At 46.0% G+C, this 16,561-nt stretch overlaps 5 protein-coding genes across 5 annotated transcripts; 1 reads left to right on the top strand and 4 right to left on the bottom strand.

Annotated features, from left to right (window-relative positions):
• Nucleotides 1–211: 211 nt before the first annotated feature.
• On the bottom strand, nucleotides 212–2,290 carry N7483_010289 (MFS general substrate transporter; the record flags this gene model as incomplete). The annotated part of the gene is made up of 8 exons (XM_057093716.1): nucleotides 212–519; nucleotides 585–952; nucleotides 1,009–1,377; nucleotides 1,448–1,654; nucleotides 1,716–1,861; nucleotides 1,944–1,964; nucleotides 2,019–2,076; nucleotides 2,142–2,290. 8 exons carry the CDS (start codon nucleotides 2,288–2,290, stop codon nucleotides 212–214), a joined length of 1,626 nt encoding a protein of 541 aa, XP_056939687.1.
• Nucleotides 2,291–4,153: 1,863 nt separating this feature from the next.
• N7483_010290 (uncharacterized protein) lies at nucleotides 4,154–4,543 on the top strand (the record flags this gene model as incomplete). The annotated part of the gene is made up of 1 exon (XM_057093717.1): nucleotides 4,154–4,543. The coding sequence occupies one exon, from the start codon at nucleotides 4,154–4,156 to the stop codon at nucleotides 4,541–4,543; it is 390 nt and encodes a 129-aa protein (XP_056939688.1).
• Nucleotides 4,544–7,626: 3,083 nt separating this feature from the next.
• N7483_010291 (uncharacterized protein) lies at nucleotides 7,627–9,927 on the bottom strand (the record flags this gene model as incomplete). The annotated part of the gene is made up of 2 exons (XM_057093718.1): nucleotides 7,627–9,741; nucleotides 9,817–9,927. The coding sequence occupies 2 exons, from the start codon at nucleotides 9,925–9,927 to the stop codon at nucleotides 7,627–7,629; spliced, it is 2,226 nt and encodes a 741-aa protein (XP_056939689.1).
• Nucleotides 9,928–10,567: 640 nt separating this feature from the next.
• On the bottom strand, nucleotides 10,568–12,890 carry N7483_010292 (PalH/RIM21 family protein; the record flags this gene model as incomplete). Its single annotated transcript, XM_057093719.1, has 2 exons — nucleotides 10,568–12,696; nucleotides 12,782–12,890. 2 exons carry the CDS (start codon nucleotides 12,888–12,890, stop codon nucleotides 10,568–10,570), a joined length of 2,238 nt encoding a protein of 745 aa, XP_056939690.1.
• Nucleotides 12,891–14,142: 1,252 nt separating this feature from the next.
• Nucleotides 14,143–15,384, bottom strand: N7483_010293 (pepsin-like aspartic protease; the record flags this gene model as incomplete). The annotated part of the gene is made up of 2 exons (XM_057093720.1): nucleotides 14,143–15,001; nucleotides 15,065–15,384. 2 exons carry the CDS (start codon nucleotides 15,382–15,384, stop codon nucleotides 14,143–14,145), a joined length of 1,179 nt encoding a protein of 392 aa, XP_056939691.1.
• Nucleotides 15,385–16,561: the final 1,177 nt, after the last annotated feature.

The following is a 16,561-nucleotide window of genomic DNA, read 5'->3' on the forward strand; positions in this document are numbered from 1 at the left end:
GGAGATGCAATAAATGACGCAGTTAATCTGTACAGGATTACAGGGTGAAGAAATCAAATGAAAACCTGAATTTCCAATGATGCTAAAATGACAGACGCGTGTATCAAGGCTGCACAAGCTAGATATCTGCATATTTTTATTCTTTAGTTATTTGTAACGATCAGAATAAGTTATAGGTTCTTTCTCATGAACCCTGGCTTTCTAGGGCGACTTATGCCACCCTGATCAGATTATTCTGCCACATCAAGAACGATGTTAGTAGCTGGATTCCTGCCATTCCAGCGAGGACGTTCATCTGTAGATTATAACTACCCCCATATGTCCCACGGACGTGAGCCTGCGTATCGCTAGGCAGTGACGCAATGACTGCGGTGGAATCTAGAACAGCTTTGACCACGCTACCAGTCAAAAATTTGCTCAGATGCCCACGCAGGTAGCTGTGTTCAATAGCAGTGACAATCGCCAGACCGATAGAGCCGCCCAAGATTCGGAATTGGGCAATGGCTCCCATAGCAACCGCTAAAATTAGGAGTTTGAATCAGCGTCTCGCTCTATAGACATGTGTAATGTGGGAAAGGACTCACCATGGTCTTGCTTTTCAGTGGCAAAGGGTGCCATCAAAGTCAGAATTGGAGTACATAAACCACATCCAAACCCAGCCAGGACGAGATACCCGTATTCACGAGCGCGAATTTCACCGTCGGTAGGAAGGGTTCCTAGAAGGCCATACCCAACGATTTGTACAGCTGCACCAGCGACCAGAAAATACATCATGGGCACTTTGGCCCCCTTTGCAAGACCCGGTGATACTAGCGATCCAATAGGGGAAAGTAGTGAAAACGGAATAAACCGCACAGCAGCTTGAAAAGGAGAAAGCGAGTTCACGATCTCAAAACGTTGGGGGATGATGAAGATAGCCGCAAACCAATTCATACCGAGAAAGATAGAATTGCTATAGATAGATGTCAGGGTGCGAACTGGGACTCAAGCCAGGAGAGGTGGACTTACAGTAGCATCGCCATCCATACTCGGTTCTTGAAGAACCGCCAAGGAAACACGGGCTCGACCAATGTCGCTTTTAGGGTTACCCGGCGTTCCCACAGAGTAAAGAAAATCCACATTAGACCCGAGAGAACCAGCACGGTGATAGTGAAGGCAGATCGCCAGGAAAATTCCTCATTGGCTTCATTCAGACCGGCCGCAACTAGCACGGTCGCTGCGGTCAGTGAAAATGCACCTATAATGTCAATGCGGTGGTATGCTTTCATAAATGCTTCGCCCCAAGTACCCCGATCCTCGGGCGACTTATAGTGAAATGGGAATCCGTTTGGCAATAGTAGAACCAAGCATACGATCGCAATGACTCCCGGTGGAATACTGTTTATCGATTAGTCCAGTTGTTTGGGGCGGATAGACATCGCGATCCAGTAGATAATATAATACTCACTTGAGTAGAAAGATCCATCTCCAGGTAGAGTGTTGGGTGATCGCACCGCCCCAAATAGGCCCAAAGAGAAGGGAGAAGATAAACACCGAGGCAACTCCTCCAGTATATTTAGCGTATTTCTCGGGCGGGACCATCTCGATAACAATAATCGTGGCAATAGCGTAATTTCCAGCTCCTCCGAGGCCTTGCAACGCGCGGAAAACAATTCTAGTGAGAAACAAACCTGTTAGTTGACAGCCACGAATAAAACAGCAAGGGTCGGCCTTACAATTGAGTCATTGTCTGCGCGCCACCACATGCAGCTGAGAAGACGACGAATATACCGATAGAGGTGATAATACATGTTTTGCGACCAAAGATATCACTCAATTTTGCGCAAACAACCAGAACACCTGCAAAAGTGTGGAAACCCCCCTGTCAGCGATATTTAAGCAGAATTGTAGATTTTAGCTATATGCGGGGGCCCTGCACATAGCTGATATGGTAAACAACGTACCGCCATATCCAAGCAAGTACGCTATCGTGATCCAGTATATTTTCTCCAGTCCGCCTAAGTCCCCGCGATACCGACCAGCGACGTTGAAACGATCGGAACTTCGAGGTTGGTCAAAAACAGACACAAGCAAAGTCTATGATGGCCAGTTAGCTCGCTGAAGATGATTTCAAGTGCAGGGGGTCGCGGGAAAACACCTACATCGCAGTCACACCATAAAGTCGGATTCCTGTTAGGTACTGAGCTGGGTTTTCCGCCACCTCGATTCCTTTGGGAATATCTGGGGTATTTGGAGTATCGGGAATGAGAACATGTTGTCGATCGTCCAGTTCGACTGAAGGCTCCTTCATGATGAGAAAAAGCCCGCAAATTCAGACGTCCTGCCGCTTCAAAGTAGGGATATTGAAGGGGAAACCCCGAATCTGAAGAAGGTTCAAGTTGAAATATAGAGAATGGGAGAGGACGAAATCCTCGAGAAATTCAACCAAACATCTGAACATTTGACAATTTCCCGACCAGTGGGCCTCGGGAAAGAAGCTTTGAATCGATCAGGGGGTTACGTGTTACAGAGATCGGGGCACCCAACTTTGTAAGGAGTATCTGTATCTTTGTTGTTCTTTACATTTTGGCCCCCTTCGCTAATTGCTTAGCATCATGCATGACAGGATAAAGTGGAGCCCAAGGCTAATGGCCCCAAGATCCTTCTCCCCAAGTTAGGTCTGTGCTTCAAATATCAATACACATGTGGCTATTTTCAGATAAAAGTGCGAGTGGCTTCGGCTGTGGCTTCGGGTACGGCATAGGCTCCCAGCTTAGGCTTTCTTCATCATTGGGATTCATTGTTGAACATTCATTATATTTGGTCACGGCCATATCTGCAGCCGGCTTGCCTTGCGCCCTATACCTGTCCTAGATCGAGCCCTGATGCATTGTAAGCTAATTAGGTAGCTAAAATCATATAGTGAGTACGAGGCATCATCCGTCATAGAAGACACATGGCAAGGAAATATGATGGGGGCTTAAAAGCTTGTGCGTCATGATTAAAAAAAGAAAAAAAAAGCACCAAGCCCGGTGGAGCTAATAGGCTTGGAAATCAAACCCATTATAAGTCAACACACTCAGCCTACCTAGTGTAGTGGGGTACCCTGTCCCCTACTACACGTACCGTGCTAAGAATTACCGTTTGGTTACATCTCTGTTTTGTCATGTTTTCAGTCCCGTCTTTGTACGTACAAGAATGCCCGTCGTTATAGTCTAGAATACACACTCCTACACAACGTACATGTTGGTTGGTGTTATCCATTCATGCTAGCTGGATCGACCCGTGTATCTAGAATACACTGCCTAACGGTTCCCCTCTTTACTAGGTACTTATAAGTACTTGAGATACTTGCTCCCTGCTGGCACACGTGGTGATCGCTGCACATCTCTCACCTCTAGGATTAGCATGCCCTACTTACATCCCACGCTGTCCTACTAAATTTCAAGCACCTCCAGCATCATGACCACGACGGCTCAAGAAATAGAGGCAATCCTGAACAGGCCGGTAGCTACAGCACCTGCAGGTAAAACATCCAACCTGGTTGACCCGCCGAGCATGTATGTGTCTGGACTGATTCTGATCTAAATCTGTTGGATCGTCTCGAGGATATTCGTCCTCATTAGGCTCTACACAAAAATAGTCCTGATTCGACAGCTAATGCTCTCAGACTGTAAGTGAGAGAACTTTCATTCCCTCCTGCCTATTATGCAAAATTGAGTTGTATCTAATTTGGTATGCTTTAGATTTGATGGCCTTGTCTTGGGTACGAAGAACCGTCTGCATATTTGTGATTCCCAGGGTTATTGTTTTAACGTACTGACGTCTTTCATTAGGCTATAGCCTTCAATTTTTTTACACTAGCATACAAACTTAATGAAGTGGCCCCGGTTTGAATTTTTGGCATCAAAGGCTGTCATTTTCGGCCTCACTTTCACAGGTCCCCATATTCTAGTTGTAAACTTAGAACCTTGGAAGAGATGTGGAATCCTATATTTTTTATTTTCTACAATTTTCCAGGACAAAATATCTGAATATATTTCTTGGAATCACCCAAGCTCTTCTTCTCCCTCAGGCTTAACAGTAAGTCTGTATCAATAGTAACATGCCTTAACCTGGATCCATAAACAGCCTGTTTTATCCTTGTTACTACTACTACCTCGATCAATTCACCATGAACACGTCCGTTAGTGAGCATGTTTTCACAGGTGAAATTTTTAGAGGCGGAGCAGATATTCCTGCCTCCTCAAACTACCGGCAAACGCAAAGTCTCCGCGGCATTCACCCCTCCCCCCTCCATGACCTCCTAGAGTTTGCCGAAGCCCACATTCACACAATTCAAGGCTACCTCCAGCGTGGGCTTAGCCCAGGAGAAGCAATGAGCGCAATAGGCATGAGCGAACAGATACAGAGCGTATTGGTTGACCCCGAATTCGAAGGGATCCGTCAAACCGAGGAGATACAATTCTGGCTCAAGCTGGCCGTCCGGACGAACTACGAGATAATCCGCTGGAACCGGCGGATACTCAAGAGCCATGCTAAGAGGCGGAGCGAACCCAAATGAAAGGCACAAAAGCAGGCACATCAGCAGGGTCAAGAGGGTCAACTGCCCAGTGTGACTGTGAACCAAAATCTTGACTAGTCGCCGTCAACCCCGCAGTCTTGTTCCTCGAAGTGACAGCAATTTGATTCAGATCACCCGTTTCATATTGAGGACATCATGTCTATACTATGACCCAACATACCAGTAGTATCTGTCATTCAGATATTTTGTCTTCCAAAGTTGGAAGCATGTATGCTGTGATGGGAAGGAAACTTCTGTATAGATATGAGCTTTACTATATGTTTAACCATGTCGGCGATTTATATATCCCAAATACCCTCCAAATACCCTCAAACGACGGTAGTTCAACGGTATTTGAGGGAATGCGGTATTTGAAGGGTATTTGGACTTGATTTTTTATATTAAAAGAATTATTTACCTGGTGCTACTTCTGTCCTATTCTACTTGTTTATTCTACGTATCTTCTTATTTATTCTACGCCTCTTGAATTTCTTTTTTCTTTTTTCTTTTCTCTTTTTTTTACTTTACGTGTTCATATATTCTATATGTTTACTCTATATTTTTATATTTAAATGCTTTACTCAGGAATTGAACCACTGGACTTGGAGATTTATTTATTTATTGTTGTGTTTACCCCTAGGCTATTTACTCCATTCAATCTTTTCTCTCCCATTAATATCTATAAGAGTCTGATGTGGTTTGTTGTGGTTTGTTGTCGTCAAAAGTTTGCCCCGAGGTAAACATTTATCGACTACAGTATTTGGTGAAGTACCGTAGTCGGTCAAATACCCAAACAAATACTCATATCGTCTTTTTACAGTATTCCACACGGTATTTGACTCCAAATACGGTATTTGGAATATATAAGCGGCCGACATGGAAGGGAACCAGATGAAGCATCTAATGATTTTTGTAGTTTACTAGATGATATAGTCCCTTTTTATATGATATAAGGTTCAAGTTGAAAATATGAGTGATTCATGGAAAGTTTCGAGTTGTGTTATTAGTCTACCTAAAATCCTAGTTTTCTCTACTCCAGGGTTCTGATATACGTGCTCACCCTCACGTCACATATTCAATATTGGAAAGAATAAGATCATTCTATTACTCGAGAATCTCTATTGAGGAGATATTATTACCTTGACGTGTGGTCGTACACCATAGGTATCATCTTCGTCACACGCTTTTCCTTTCTCCTATCCTTACTGAATCCTCACCTTACCCATATTCTCGCAGTATTTTCAAAGCAAGCAAAATCCTTGATCGCTAGTTCACCTCCTCGTTATGAGACAAATCATCAAGACCAAGAGCTTAACAGCTGTCCAACATGCTCTTCTCCTCCCTGGAATTCTCCGCGAGATATTATTATGGCTTCATGCCCAGCCATCACCAGTAGCGACGCCGACCAACTATTAGCCAGGAGACGTCTTATACTGTGCGCGAGTCAATACTTCTTGGTACTGTCTAGCAATACCAATTGTCTGGCAAAATATTCCCATAGGCAGACAGGGGATTATCTTCCACATAGGAAGAATTTTTGAAACAGCAGCTTTGAAGAATTCAACCAAGAGACAAGTATTTGCAAACTACATCCAATCTGCCACTTACAATATTTCAGGGTATAACGTGTTGCCTTGAGTGTTGTCTTGGCATAATGGGGCCCCAAGGAGAGACTATGGATATCTGAACGACTTGACCTTTCCAAACCTACATACCCTCACAGTGAACGTAGCTCAGCCATGCCAGTGGTCCTGCCATCTAGCGGATTGTGATTCTGCAAATGACCATTATGCTCATGATCTGCCTTCACTTCTATTCCTGGCAGATGTCGTGTGCTTTCACGACTCATTTTGATATTAATTCCACGAAGTAAACATAGCGTCACTCTTCCCGATAAATGGATAACGTTTTTGGGATTTTTCTTAGTGAGTTCCAGTGTTTCCTTATAAATGACAAAGCATCTTCACAGGACTGACTGACGCTTTTCTGCGAATAGTCGATGGCGAAAGCTCTTGAAACTTTGGAAATTTCAGAATCAATCTCTGTGGACCTAGAAAAAATACATTTCCTGGTGAAAGATATGAAAAATTTGAGATATGTGAAGCACGGGGACAAGGTTATCACTGATATCGATTCCAAGGTTTGACTAAGAATTGATAGTAGGGAACCTTGGGATACAAGCAGGAGCATCTTACTATCTGAATTATTTTCATACTCTACAAACTGCCTTTGGTTAGGCAGATATGAACTTGAATGAGATACGCTGGATTTCTTATACTTGCAGACACTGAGGTATCAGTAATATCCATATACTTAGGTACTATATTGAACCTACATATAAGCCATTTACTCTGATACTATCTAGTGATATCTCTCTTTTATATGCTGAAGTGCTATCTTCCCTTCTATGATTTAGTATAATAACATTTGAAGATCTCTTGTAATATCTATCAAGCTACTATACCCTTTAATATTTAGACCATTCATTAGGGGCCTATAATAGCTATATAGCTGAAACCTTTTTCCTATAATGATTTTAACCACCCTCATAGCTAGTTACTCTATTATCATGATATAAAACCTTTAAAAAGAATATAAGATTAAAGTAAGAGATAACTAGATTAAGAGATATCTAAAGTGAGAGGTCAATATAAGATATATACAAAAGTAAAAGTGAGAGATAGCTGATATCTATATTGGGCTTTTTCCTTTTTTTTCCTTTTTTATTTTTTACCCTGTCAGTCATGTTTGGCAGCATCGCTGTTATAGGCCCCCATCCTGTGTATGTATGTTCAAGTTGGTGTTTATTATTCTAGCTGTAGAATGCCTACCCATCAGAAAGTCAAGTACATGAGAAGAGTAATATTCAAGAGAGATTTCTATACAGAATGAAGTCAAGTGCTAACCGGACTCCGTCATGCCAGCCTAGCTTCCCAACCAAGCCACAAGAACCTTGGAAGACACCATAACTCCTTTATCATCAAACCGGATATAACCAGATAAGTCTAGTAAAGACAGAATACAAAGGGCAGAGAGAGATAATACGATGGAAGAAAGATATCAGTCTCTTTTGTCCTCATAAATCAAATCTCCTGTGCATCTAAAGACCAGATCTCCCAGTTCTTAAGAACGTCCCAGCCCACGCGCCGCATATTTCGTCTCCATATTTGGCCATCATCAGCATAAGTAGGATCTGACACACACATTTGTTGTCCACGGGACGCTGTTTCTCTGAATTCAGATGGTGTTCTTGTTGTCTGAGACTGCCTATCTGAAGGTGCACTATCATCATCACTTCGAGCACGTTTGCCCAAAGTTGATGGAGGAATATTGATTCCTGCACGAGAGGCATCTATTTCTGCGCGAAGGCCAGGAGCGACGGAACTTGAAATAGCGCCTGGACCTTCTGGTGTACGCGCAATCGTGGCATGGGTGCCATTTTGATTTCCATTCTGGAACGTCTCATCCGGCGTATTCGTAAAAGGTGTTTCAGATTCCTCATCTTCTTCCACAATAGGCATCGGGACTCTATAAAAGTCCCGCAATTCAAATGCTTTCCAACCCATTCCAACAATCTTGACGTGACCGAAAACATTCTTGTCTGCCAGGTCATAACTCATCATATCGATAAGGACCTCGTCATCAATATCCACGATATCAGCCAGACTACGGGCACTGTTTTTAAGCTCTTCGATGTCCGGACGAAGTTTGAGTGAGTTGCCTGCCGTGGAAAATGCTTTGGAGTGGAGCCTTTGCGCTTTCTTGAAAGGGTTTTCTGCGCTGTCTGCGGGGCTATTTTGGCTACTTTGAGTTCCCCGGCTTGGACCAGTCTGCGGTGGCGGAGAGCCGGCAGGGATCAGGAGCCGCAGAGCTACTAGCTTCCGCAGGAATGGAACTAGCATTCCGAGTGACTCCATGCTTGAAAATTCCGTTGCAAGAGCCAATTGTTCCAGATTCGGACAACTATGGACAAGTCGAGCGACCATAGACGTGGAGAGGGGCCATTTAGAAGAGAGAAGCAAATGGCGTAATGTTGCGCCGTGGTTCAACGTAATGCCGGATAGATAACTATCTCGTCCGTTCAGAACCACGTTCAACTGACTGGCTGGAGAATGCAGAGCAGCGGGCGAATTGCCCGATATACCATTAGGTCCAACATTCGGATAATCGGAAGCAGGGGGTGTGAGTGCTGATGAGGTGGCCATGCTTGCAGGCCGAGAGGAATTGAGGTAATCGTTGTGCTCGGATGTGACATTAACGAAGTATAGACGCTCGAGTCCTTTAAAATTTCCCAAGAACTCTGCATTTCGTTTTGAGATCGCATCCATGCGGATGGACTTGATTTTCAATTGTTTATGAGGTGGCATTGTCGGCCAACTGTTCTCCACGAACGTGTTAATTAATCCTGTGGTATCTGTCCCACTTAAGAATGTGACATCTTCCACCGTTGTGGGGTCAAAAGCGAAATTGAACTCCTCGCTGTGAAAGGCATACATATTTTGAAATGCAAGCCTTTTCACGGACAGAGGCTGTTTTGCTGCGGTACATTTTCGGAAGTACTCGTGCACAGAAACGCTGGGCTCTTGCGCCAAGCGCATTCGTGGTGACCAATGGAGCCGGAGATCGCGCAATTTTTTGCTCTTCCAGAGCATTGTGGAAATATCATCGGGATAGCATAGCGGGTCGATATCGGTGATTTTTAAAGATCGCAGATGAGGCATAGGGGGAAGCACATGAGTTGGTTGCGGATGACGGGTAGAGGGGAATCGTATAGTTAAAGAGTAGAGTCGAGGTAATTGTGTAAGTCCCGTATAGACTGTATCAAGCATTTTGGTGTTCAGGTCCCAGGTAAAACTCTCCAAGCTTGTCATGCGATCAATCGCCGCTCGGACGACTGTATTCAACAGCATCGCCGAGTCCGGCACACGACCGACCTGGGCATGTTCCTCCAAGTCATTATCTTTCCAATATCCACGGAGTGAGATCGACTGCACAAGCGTCGCGAAAGGTCGAGTGATCACTGCATTCAGCCCCATGGTAAAGGGGCTTGCGCTTCCGACTCCTTCGGGTTGTTCATCACGATAACGAATCTTGCTGTAAGAGGTGAGGGTCAAGCTCCGATAGAGCTGCGGTAGCGCCATGTAGTTGAGAACGCGGCATGTTCGGCATAATCTGGCAAGATCACCTGTATCATCGACCTAAAATGTCCCAGTTGTCTTGTCAGTAAACTGTTGCTCCGTACTCTCAGGGACTTTGTGGGGGTCTCCGCTCACGTTTGACACGATCTGGGCGATCAAGTTTAGCGGCAGCACCATCAACGACGCGCCGCCGGGGCGATCGGTGACGATGCTGGCATCGAACATGTTTCGATTGACGGCCGCCATAATGCGACATCTATGAAAGGCCGCAGCATGGACGAGGGGAAAAGTATGGGGAAGTTGATTCTGAACTCGGAGCAAAAAGTTCCCGAATGAAGCCCGAGCCTCGTGGGACCCGCATCGGCCAACCAGAGTACTGCAAATTACTCGTCATTGATGTGATAGTGTCACATGAAGGTGAAGCTATAGAGTAGGTGGATAAAGCGTGTGACGTTGCAATATATTGAATTAGCTGCTTCTGATATTGCCCATGTGGGATTCTAGCTAGATCATGATTACTATGTTCTGATATAACCTTCCAAGATTCAAGTTGGAAGTCTTGGATGTATCAGGTAGTCCAGAGAGTCCAAGGTACTTGTAAAGAGCGGTCTGATACTGCGCAGACATGAGACCTGTTCGACGCACCTGGACATTCGAAATGCCATTGATATTGATGCTATAAACATAATATATGCAGTGACAAGATAATAAAACAAAGAATTATAATATGTTCCCGGGTATATTTGAAAATGGACAGATCTCCAATAACCATGCTCCCAAAACCCCAAAATTTATTTGTTCGTAAGATTCAAGACTCCATGCTCACCACATAAACGTATCTCAAAAGATTTGAGCAGGGGACAAAAGAGAAAACACCATGAACTAATCATGTAGACGGGTGGCCATGGTCATGTTCATGTATTGTCGAGGCATCCCCGTCGCCGTGATGTGAACCGACCTCCGAGATAGTCGTCTGTGTCCAGCTTGCGCGATCATTCGTCACAATAGGTTCTTCTCGTAAATTGCTCACATGCTCACGAACAAGAGCTGCGGCTTCAGGGTCATAACGAAGCACGTAGTTGCTTTGTCCATTCTCGAGGTCTGTATCATCCCATGGAGCAGACTCCTGTGGTTGAGAAGGAATAACTCTGACTGGTAAATGTGAGTTAACATTTTGGGAACGTTCATGATGGCTAGACGCCTCTAACAGTCCATTTCGAGGTTGTGGTGACCATGTCTGCTGGCCACGACGACGAGCTGGAATCACTGTAACCGGCAATGGCGCATCAGCAGGTGAGGAACCGGAGCCGGGCAGTCGATTTCGATGCAGCATGAAGAAGTTATTATTTGATCTGGTCTGCACGCTAGGCTGGCCGTGGTCATCGGGCTCTGAGCCGGAAGCAACATCAATGACTTCCTCGCCGGCTTGTGCAAAGGCGACTTCCCTCGGAAGGGATGCCCTTCTGCGCCTGAAATTGTTGATGAGATTGCGCCAACGGGGGTCGGCTTGAACAATTTGCGGTGATTGTTCTCTAATACCCCCAGGCGCTGGGGGATCTTGTTGAAAATTCCCTGCGACTGAGTGGCTCTCGATCTCCATCTCTTTTGCTTCGTCTACTTCGTCGTCTTCTTCCATGTGCGGCATTGCCACAGGGGGTGTAGGGCTGGTGACTGGATGATATCGAACATTATATACTGTGCTGGGAGCACTACTGGTGTCAGTCCGACTGACTGGTGTGATGACTGCGGGGGGTGGCGTGGGTCGCTGATTATTTCGGTGTTGCGATGGATGGATATTCGGATTTTGCGTTTGCCTTGGGGCACGGAAATTTTGAGTTCCCCGATTCATTCCCACTCTTGTTCGTAGTGGTCGATGAGAAAGATTGATAACTCCACCCCATGCTGAAGAAGTGCCATTCCCGCCTCCCTTATCATGCGTGGAGTAACCAGGCCAATCGACCTCTTCAGATGGAGTCATTTCAAGCATTTCATCGCCATCGAACACCTCTCGTCCAAGGATTCCGTCTTTGGTTTCATCTCGCTCAAGGGCTTCTATGCGCTCTACCCATTCCCAAACCACCACACTGGCCGCTGCTGACCCGACCCATCTGATGTATGTACCCCAACCGGCGATCTCTGGTTTTGCAATGTCTGTGACAAAGAATACCACGGGAATCAAAATGGCACAGAACGATAATAGGGCGACGAAGCAAATGTTGCGCATTTTGGGGTGGAAAAAGGCATAGCGGTGTTTCGAAATGGAGTAGAAAATTACCCACGCAGCGTACAGCAGATTGAGCGCCAGCTCGAACAGGTAGCTCAGAGCAGGAATTGCATCATCGTATAAGCGGGGATGAGTCGAGGTACTTTTGAAGAAGAAACTCTCAAGAATACTGAAGATGGTGTCCAGAACGACCAAAGCGAATCCAGCCCACTTGATCATGACCTTTTCTTTATGTCTCGGAAATAGTCGAATCAATGTCTGGACCTGCGCTAGCCAGAGAAAGGTCTGTGAAATCACGCGAACAATGCGAATCTCCATCCCATCGATAACCTCTTCCGAAAGCGCTTCTGCATCTGAATATCCATACTCGTACTGTGCCTCAGCGACTCGAAAAGAATCAACCGTGGCGATTGTCAATGAAACTGCGACAAGAAGCGCAGCCACTTTCTGTAACCATGGCCGGCCACCAACACCAACGATTGAGGAGTTTCCGCCATATGAACCACTCATCATGCCATGTCGTCCGAGAAAATTGGCGCCACCACCACCAGGCCCGCCGACGAAGAAGGTACGTGGTGTAATAAGAAGAATGATAACGAGGACATAACTGACAACAGTACAGCAACCGATGGCGTACAACTGGGGCGTGACGGAGGAATAGAACGGGTCACGCGTATCGAGAACGGCTTCAACGTGGGTATAATCGGAGTGCGCTTGACCCGTACAGATCGGTTCATAGATAGCGTTTTTGGTGAGAGTCAGTTCGAAGGACTTATTCACGTGTATAATTCCTATATCAGGCCAAATGTCAGTATTAGCACGGGTGGTCGTTTTTCGTTGCGGAAACCGAATAAAGAGACCGGGCGATTGACGTACCATCGCTGGGCAAGACGAAGGGTGTGCATCCTGACGAATACGTTTTAGTCGAAGTTGTCGTCGCTTTCGCCCAAATCTGGCGAGGAGTCACACGGAATTCATCGTCCATGATCAGACACTCCGGCGCCGGTAACTCGCCGGCCTAGCTCATACAGCGAATCCACCGGGCCGACCTGAAATATTGAAGCGCACAGAGATTCAGTGGGATGCTTCAGACGGCCATTTCTCGGGTGGGCTGCCGCGCGTACAGAAGCGGATCGAATAGGGAGTCTCGGGGGCCTCAAAAGATAGATCGGAATGGCGGTGACTCGAGCTGCACCAGCGGAGAGGGGAAATGATAGAGAGATGCAAGGAATCCTGGCGATGTGATATATTTAGAAGTCTTTGGTCTTTTTTAGCGGAGAGGGGGTGGAAGACTGAATATGCGGAGTGAACACTAATGAGGAATCTAAATGAGTCTGGAGAATCGGCGGGTCGAGAATGATCCGCCACCCGGTCCACTTCCTCGGCGCTTACTCGGTACACTCCACTTCAACTTTCCCGTGAAGAGTGTCCAGGTGTCCAAAGTGAGCTCTATATTTCATCTCTGATATCCTCAAGTCTCCTCAAATTCCATCATCTCCCTCCCAATATCTTGGGCTATGTCCAGATTATCATCCTTGTGGACCTCGTATGGAAATATTCTCCAAGCCAAAGAAAAGGAATATTTCCAAGGGTTTGAAGAAGTTAACTCGGGATTATCTCGGGAAGATAAATTAAACAGATTGATTAAGTCGCTAGCAGCTAGCAGCTCAAGCCTTTCAGCTAATAATTATAATGAGTTTTTACATTCAATACTGATACCATTCAAGTTATTTGAACTTCGCCTGGGCAAGTTAAATCAGATTCATTCCGTCCATCGTTAGACTTCGAACAGTACTCGGATATGTAGGTAGTCAACTGAGCTAGTTTGACTCAACTTGGAGCGCTCACATGCCCAATATTGAGACTGTAGTTAGATGATACTACTCCTGTAAAGGTTAGTCAAAATGCATTGCCCTCTAAAGTCATATATTTCCATCGGTACTCAATCAGAGTATTACGTTTACAGATTTTAGGAGTGAGAAACCCCAAGATTTGAAAATATTCAATCCAAAATGCGTTGTATTTACTATGTGCTGCACGCATTCTCAAAGAGACCATGAACAAATCAACTTGAACATTTGAAGCCGGGTCCAAGACTTGCACATGGTGAAAATGTTCAACAGTTCCATATCAATCCGATCTAGCTAGCCCCGCTAGCCATATATACAATTATCGATTCTTCCCTCCAAGTCATGGTCGAAAAGAGCGTCGTAGTGAATCTCACAGAGTTCCACAACTTAAGAAGACTGAGCGGCGAAGCCCAGACGAGGACCATTGGAGTCAAAGACAACATACTGGCTCTTCAGGAAGATATCACCAAAGATAGACAAACCAATTCCAGAGTTGCTCTGGATACCGCCAAGGCAGGTAGACGAGCCCTCGGAGGCGGGAGCATAGTTGATCAGGCTACCGGGGACAACAGCATCGTATCCGGAGATAGTGACAGTGAAGTCAGGCAGGGTAGCAGAGCAGTCAAAGGTGTAGCCACCAGCAGAAGAGCTCTCCTTGGCGCCGCTAACCTGCTTGTAGTAGGCAGAGACAACGTCATCATCGAGCAGGAGGAGAGTGGTGCCAGTGTCGGCAATACCCTTGATAGAGCCCCCGGACTGAGTGCCGACCTTGTAGCTGTCCGCGGTAAACTCCCAGAAGCCCTGAGAGCTGTCAACATCAGCGTAGGTCAGAGAGCCAGTATACTTGGAGCTGTCAACAAAGCCGAAGTCGTAGGATCCTGGGGCATTGTGCTTCAGAGACACAGCGAAGAGGGGAGATGCAAGAGTAGACTTCACGGTGTCGAAGAAGGTAGTCTGGGACTTGGGCTTCACAGTGTTGATGGAGCTGAAAGCAAGACCCAGCAGACCGTCGTTGTTCTGGTCCTGAGTGAACTGGGCACTGATCTTGGAAGCAGCCTCGACAGCCTGGCCGGTGGCCGTGACAGTACCGACGGATACGGTGTCCTTGTAGACGTCACCACTAGCGGAGCTGCCATCGCCGTAAGAGATGGACCAGGTGTAGCCAGACAGCTTGGTACCGTTGCTAGGCTTGTAGAGGGCATGGCCAGATTGATCAGAAGAAGGAAGCTCTGAGGAGAACACCCAACTATAGACCATTAGTTCTAAGATATGTGTAGTTCAGATATACTGAGCAAAGGAGTTCACTTACAGATCAGCGGAGCCGGTGTCGAAGTCCAGGTTCAGGGTTGTACCACCGACATTAACGGGAGTGAGGTACTCCTCGTCGTCGGACTCGGGGACAGTGGTAGCAGAGCCGCTCTGCTGAGCCGCAGCCTCAACGTGAGAAGGCACGTTGGCACCATACTTAGCGAGCGCCCGAGCGTAGTTGTTGGCGAAGTTCTTGGTCTTGGTAGCTGGGATGGCAACCTGATTGACACTGAAAGTACTCTTCTTGCCGCCAGTGGGGATGGCAGAGGAGACAGAGGCCAGGCCAGCTAGGGCAACGGTGATTTTGCTGAAGACAACCATGGTGACTTTATTCAAAGAATGACTCTATAAAGAATGTAATAGAGATAATAGAGAAAGGATGATGGTGAAGTGAATGAATAATTTCAACTCAGCAGGACATCAAGAGTCCTTTATAGCTCTGGAGGCCTCGCCATGTTGAAAGTATCTAGACAATACATAGCACCAAGGATAGTAACTATCGCACGATCCAGGAGAAGGAGATATTGCCCTTCGGGGAAACTGGCCATGCCGATCTAAGAGATTCAAGGTCTTTGGACCATAAACTTCGAGATCATCACGGAGTCCATCGGCCAAGTAGAATGGGACAACGAGTGAAGGGTCCACCAAGACAGAGTCCAGAACCAAGCCAGGAATGACAGAAGCGATTGACCCGCGTTTCATGAAGATAAAATGGGGGCTGCTTAGGGATGTGTGGAGTCTGATGGCGCTGAATCAGTACCAGGCAGGCGGGGCAAAGCCAGCAGTGGCATTGCAGGGTATTCTGCTTTGCGCCTTGACAACGACAAGCTATCTTGGTTTCGAAAACGGAGAAGTCCGGGCCAAGGATAACACAAGAGTGTGGTTAAAGCTTGATACCCATTTGGCAGAGCACTGATGATCCCCATAAGCCCCGACGGCGCAGTATTAAGTGGGGTTTGGATGGGCCTTGTGTGTGGTGCTCCTGGTGCATTAGCGGAAACCCTGATTAACTCAGGGACCCTGAAAGCCAAACGGGCCTGGGGTGATCGAAGAAGTAATTAAGCCCTGACGATCATCTCCCATTATATCTTGGAGTCTATCCAATCACTGCCTGAAGGAGAGTATCATAGACTTTGCCCCAATTAAGGTAGTATCGTGCCTGGATGTGATGATGGGGGAGGCTGACTGGGATTATTATTGGAGGAGCCAGAGTACAGTTCAACATGATGAATCTGAGATTCTAATGGTTATATCCATGATTTGGCTAGAAATGATCCAGATTCGAAGTGAATAAGATTATAATCGTCTTAGAAAAGAAATCGTCTTATTCGTTATTTTTCTATCTTCTTTTCTACTAAAAGTTCAACCTTGGAAGTCTTGTTTCAGGATCTCAAAATCCAGACTGAATGTGCAATTTATCCCATAGTCTATTTAATAGTGACGATCAAGATGAATATTACATTTCTTTACTCCTAAAATTCGAGAAAAATCATAAATA

Source organism: Penicillium malachiteum (genome assembly GCF_028827825.1).
Source record: "Penicillium malachiteum strain IBT 17515 chromosome Unknown utg000005l:1.0-9002435.0:326005.0-9005861.0, whole genome shotgun sequence".
In the NCBI taxonomy this organism is placed as follows: domain Eukaryota; kingdom Fungi; phylum Ascomycota; class Eurotiomycetes; order Eurotiales; family Aspergillaceae; genus Penicillium; species Penicillium malachiteum.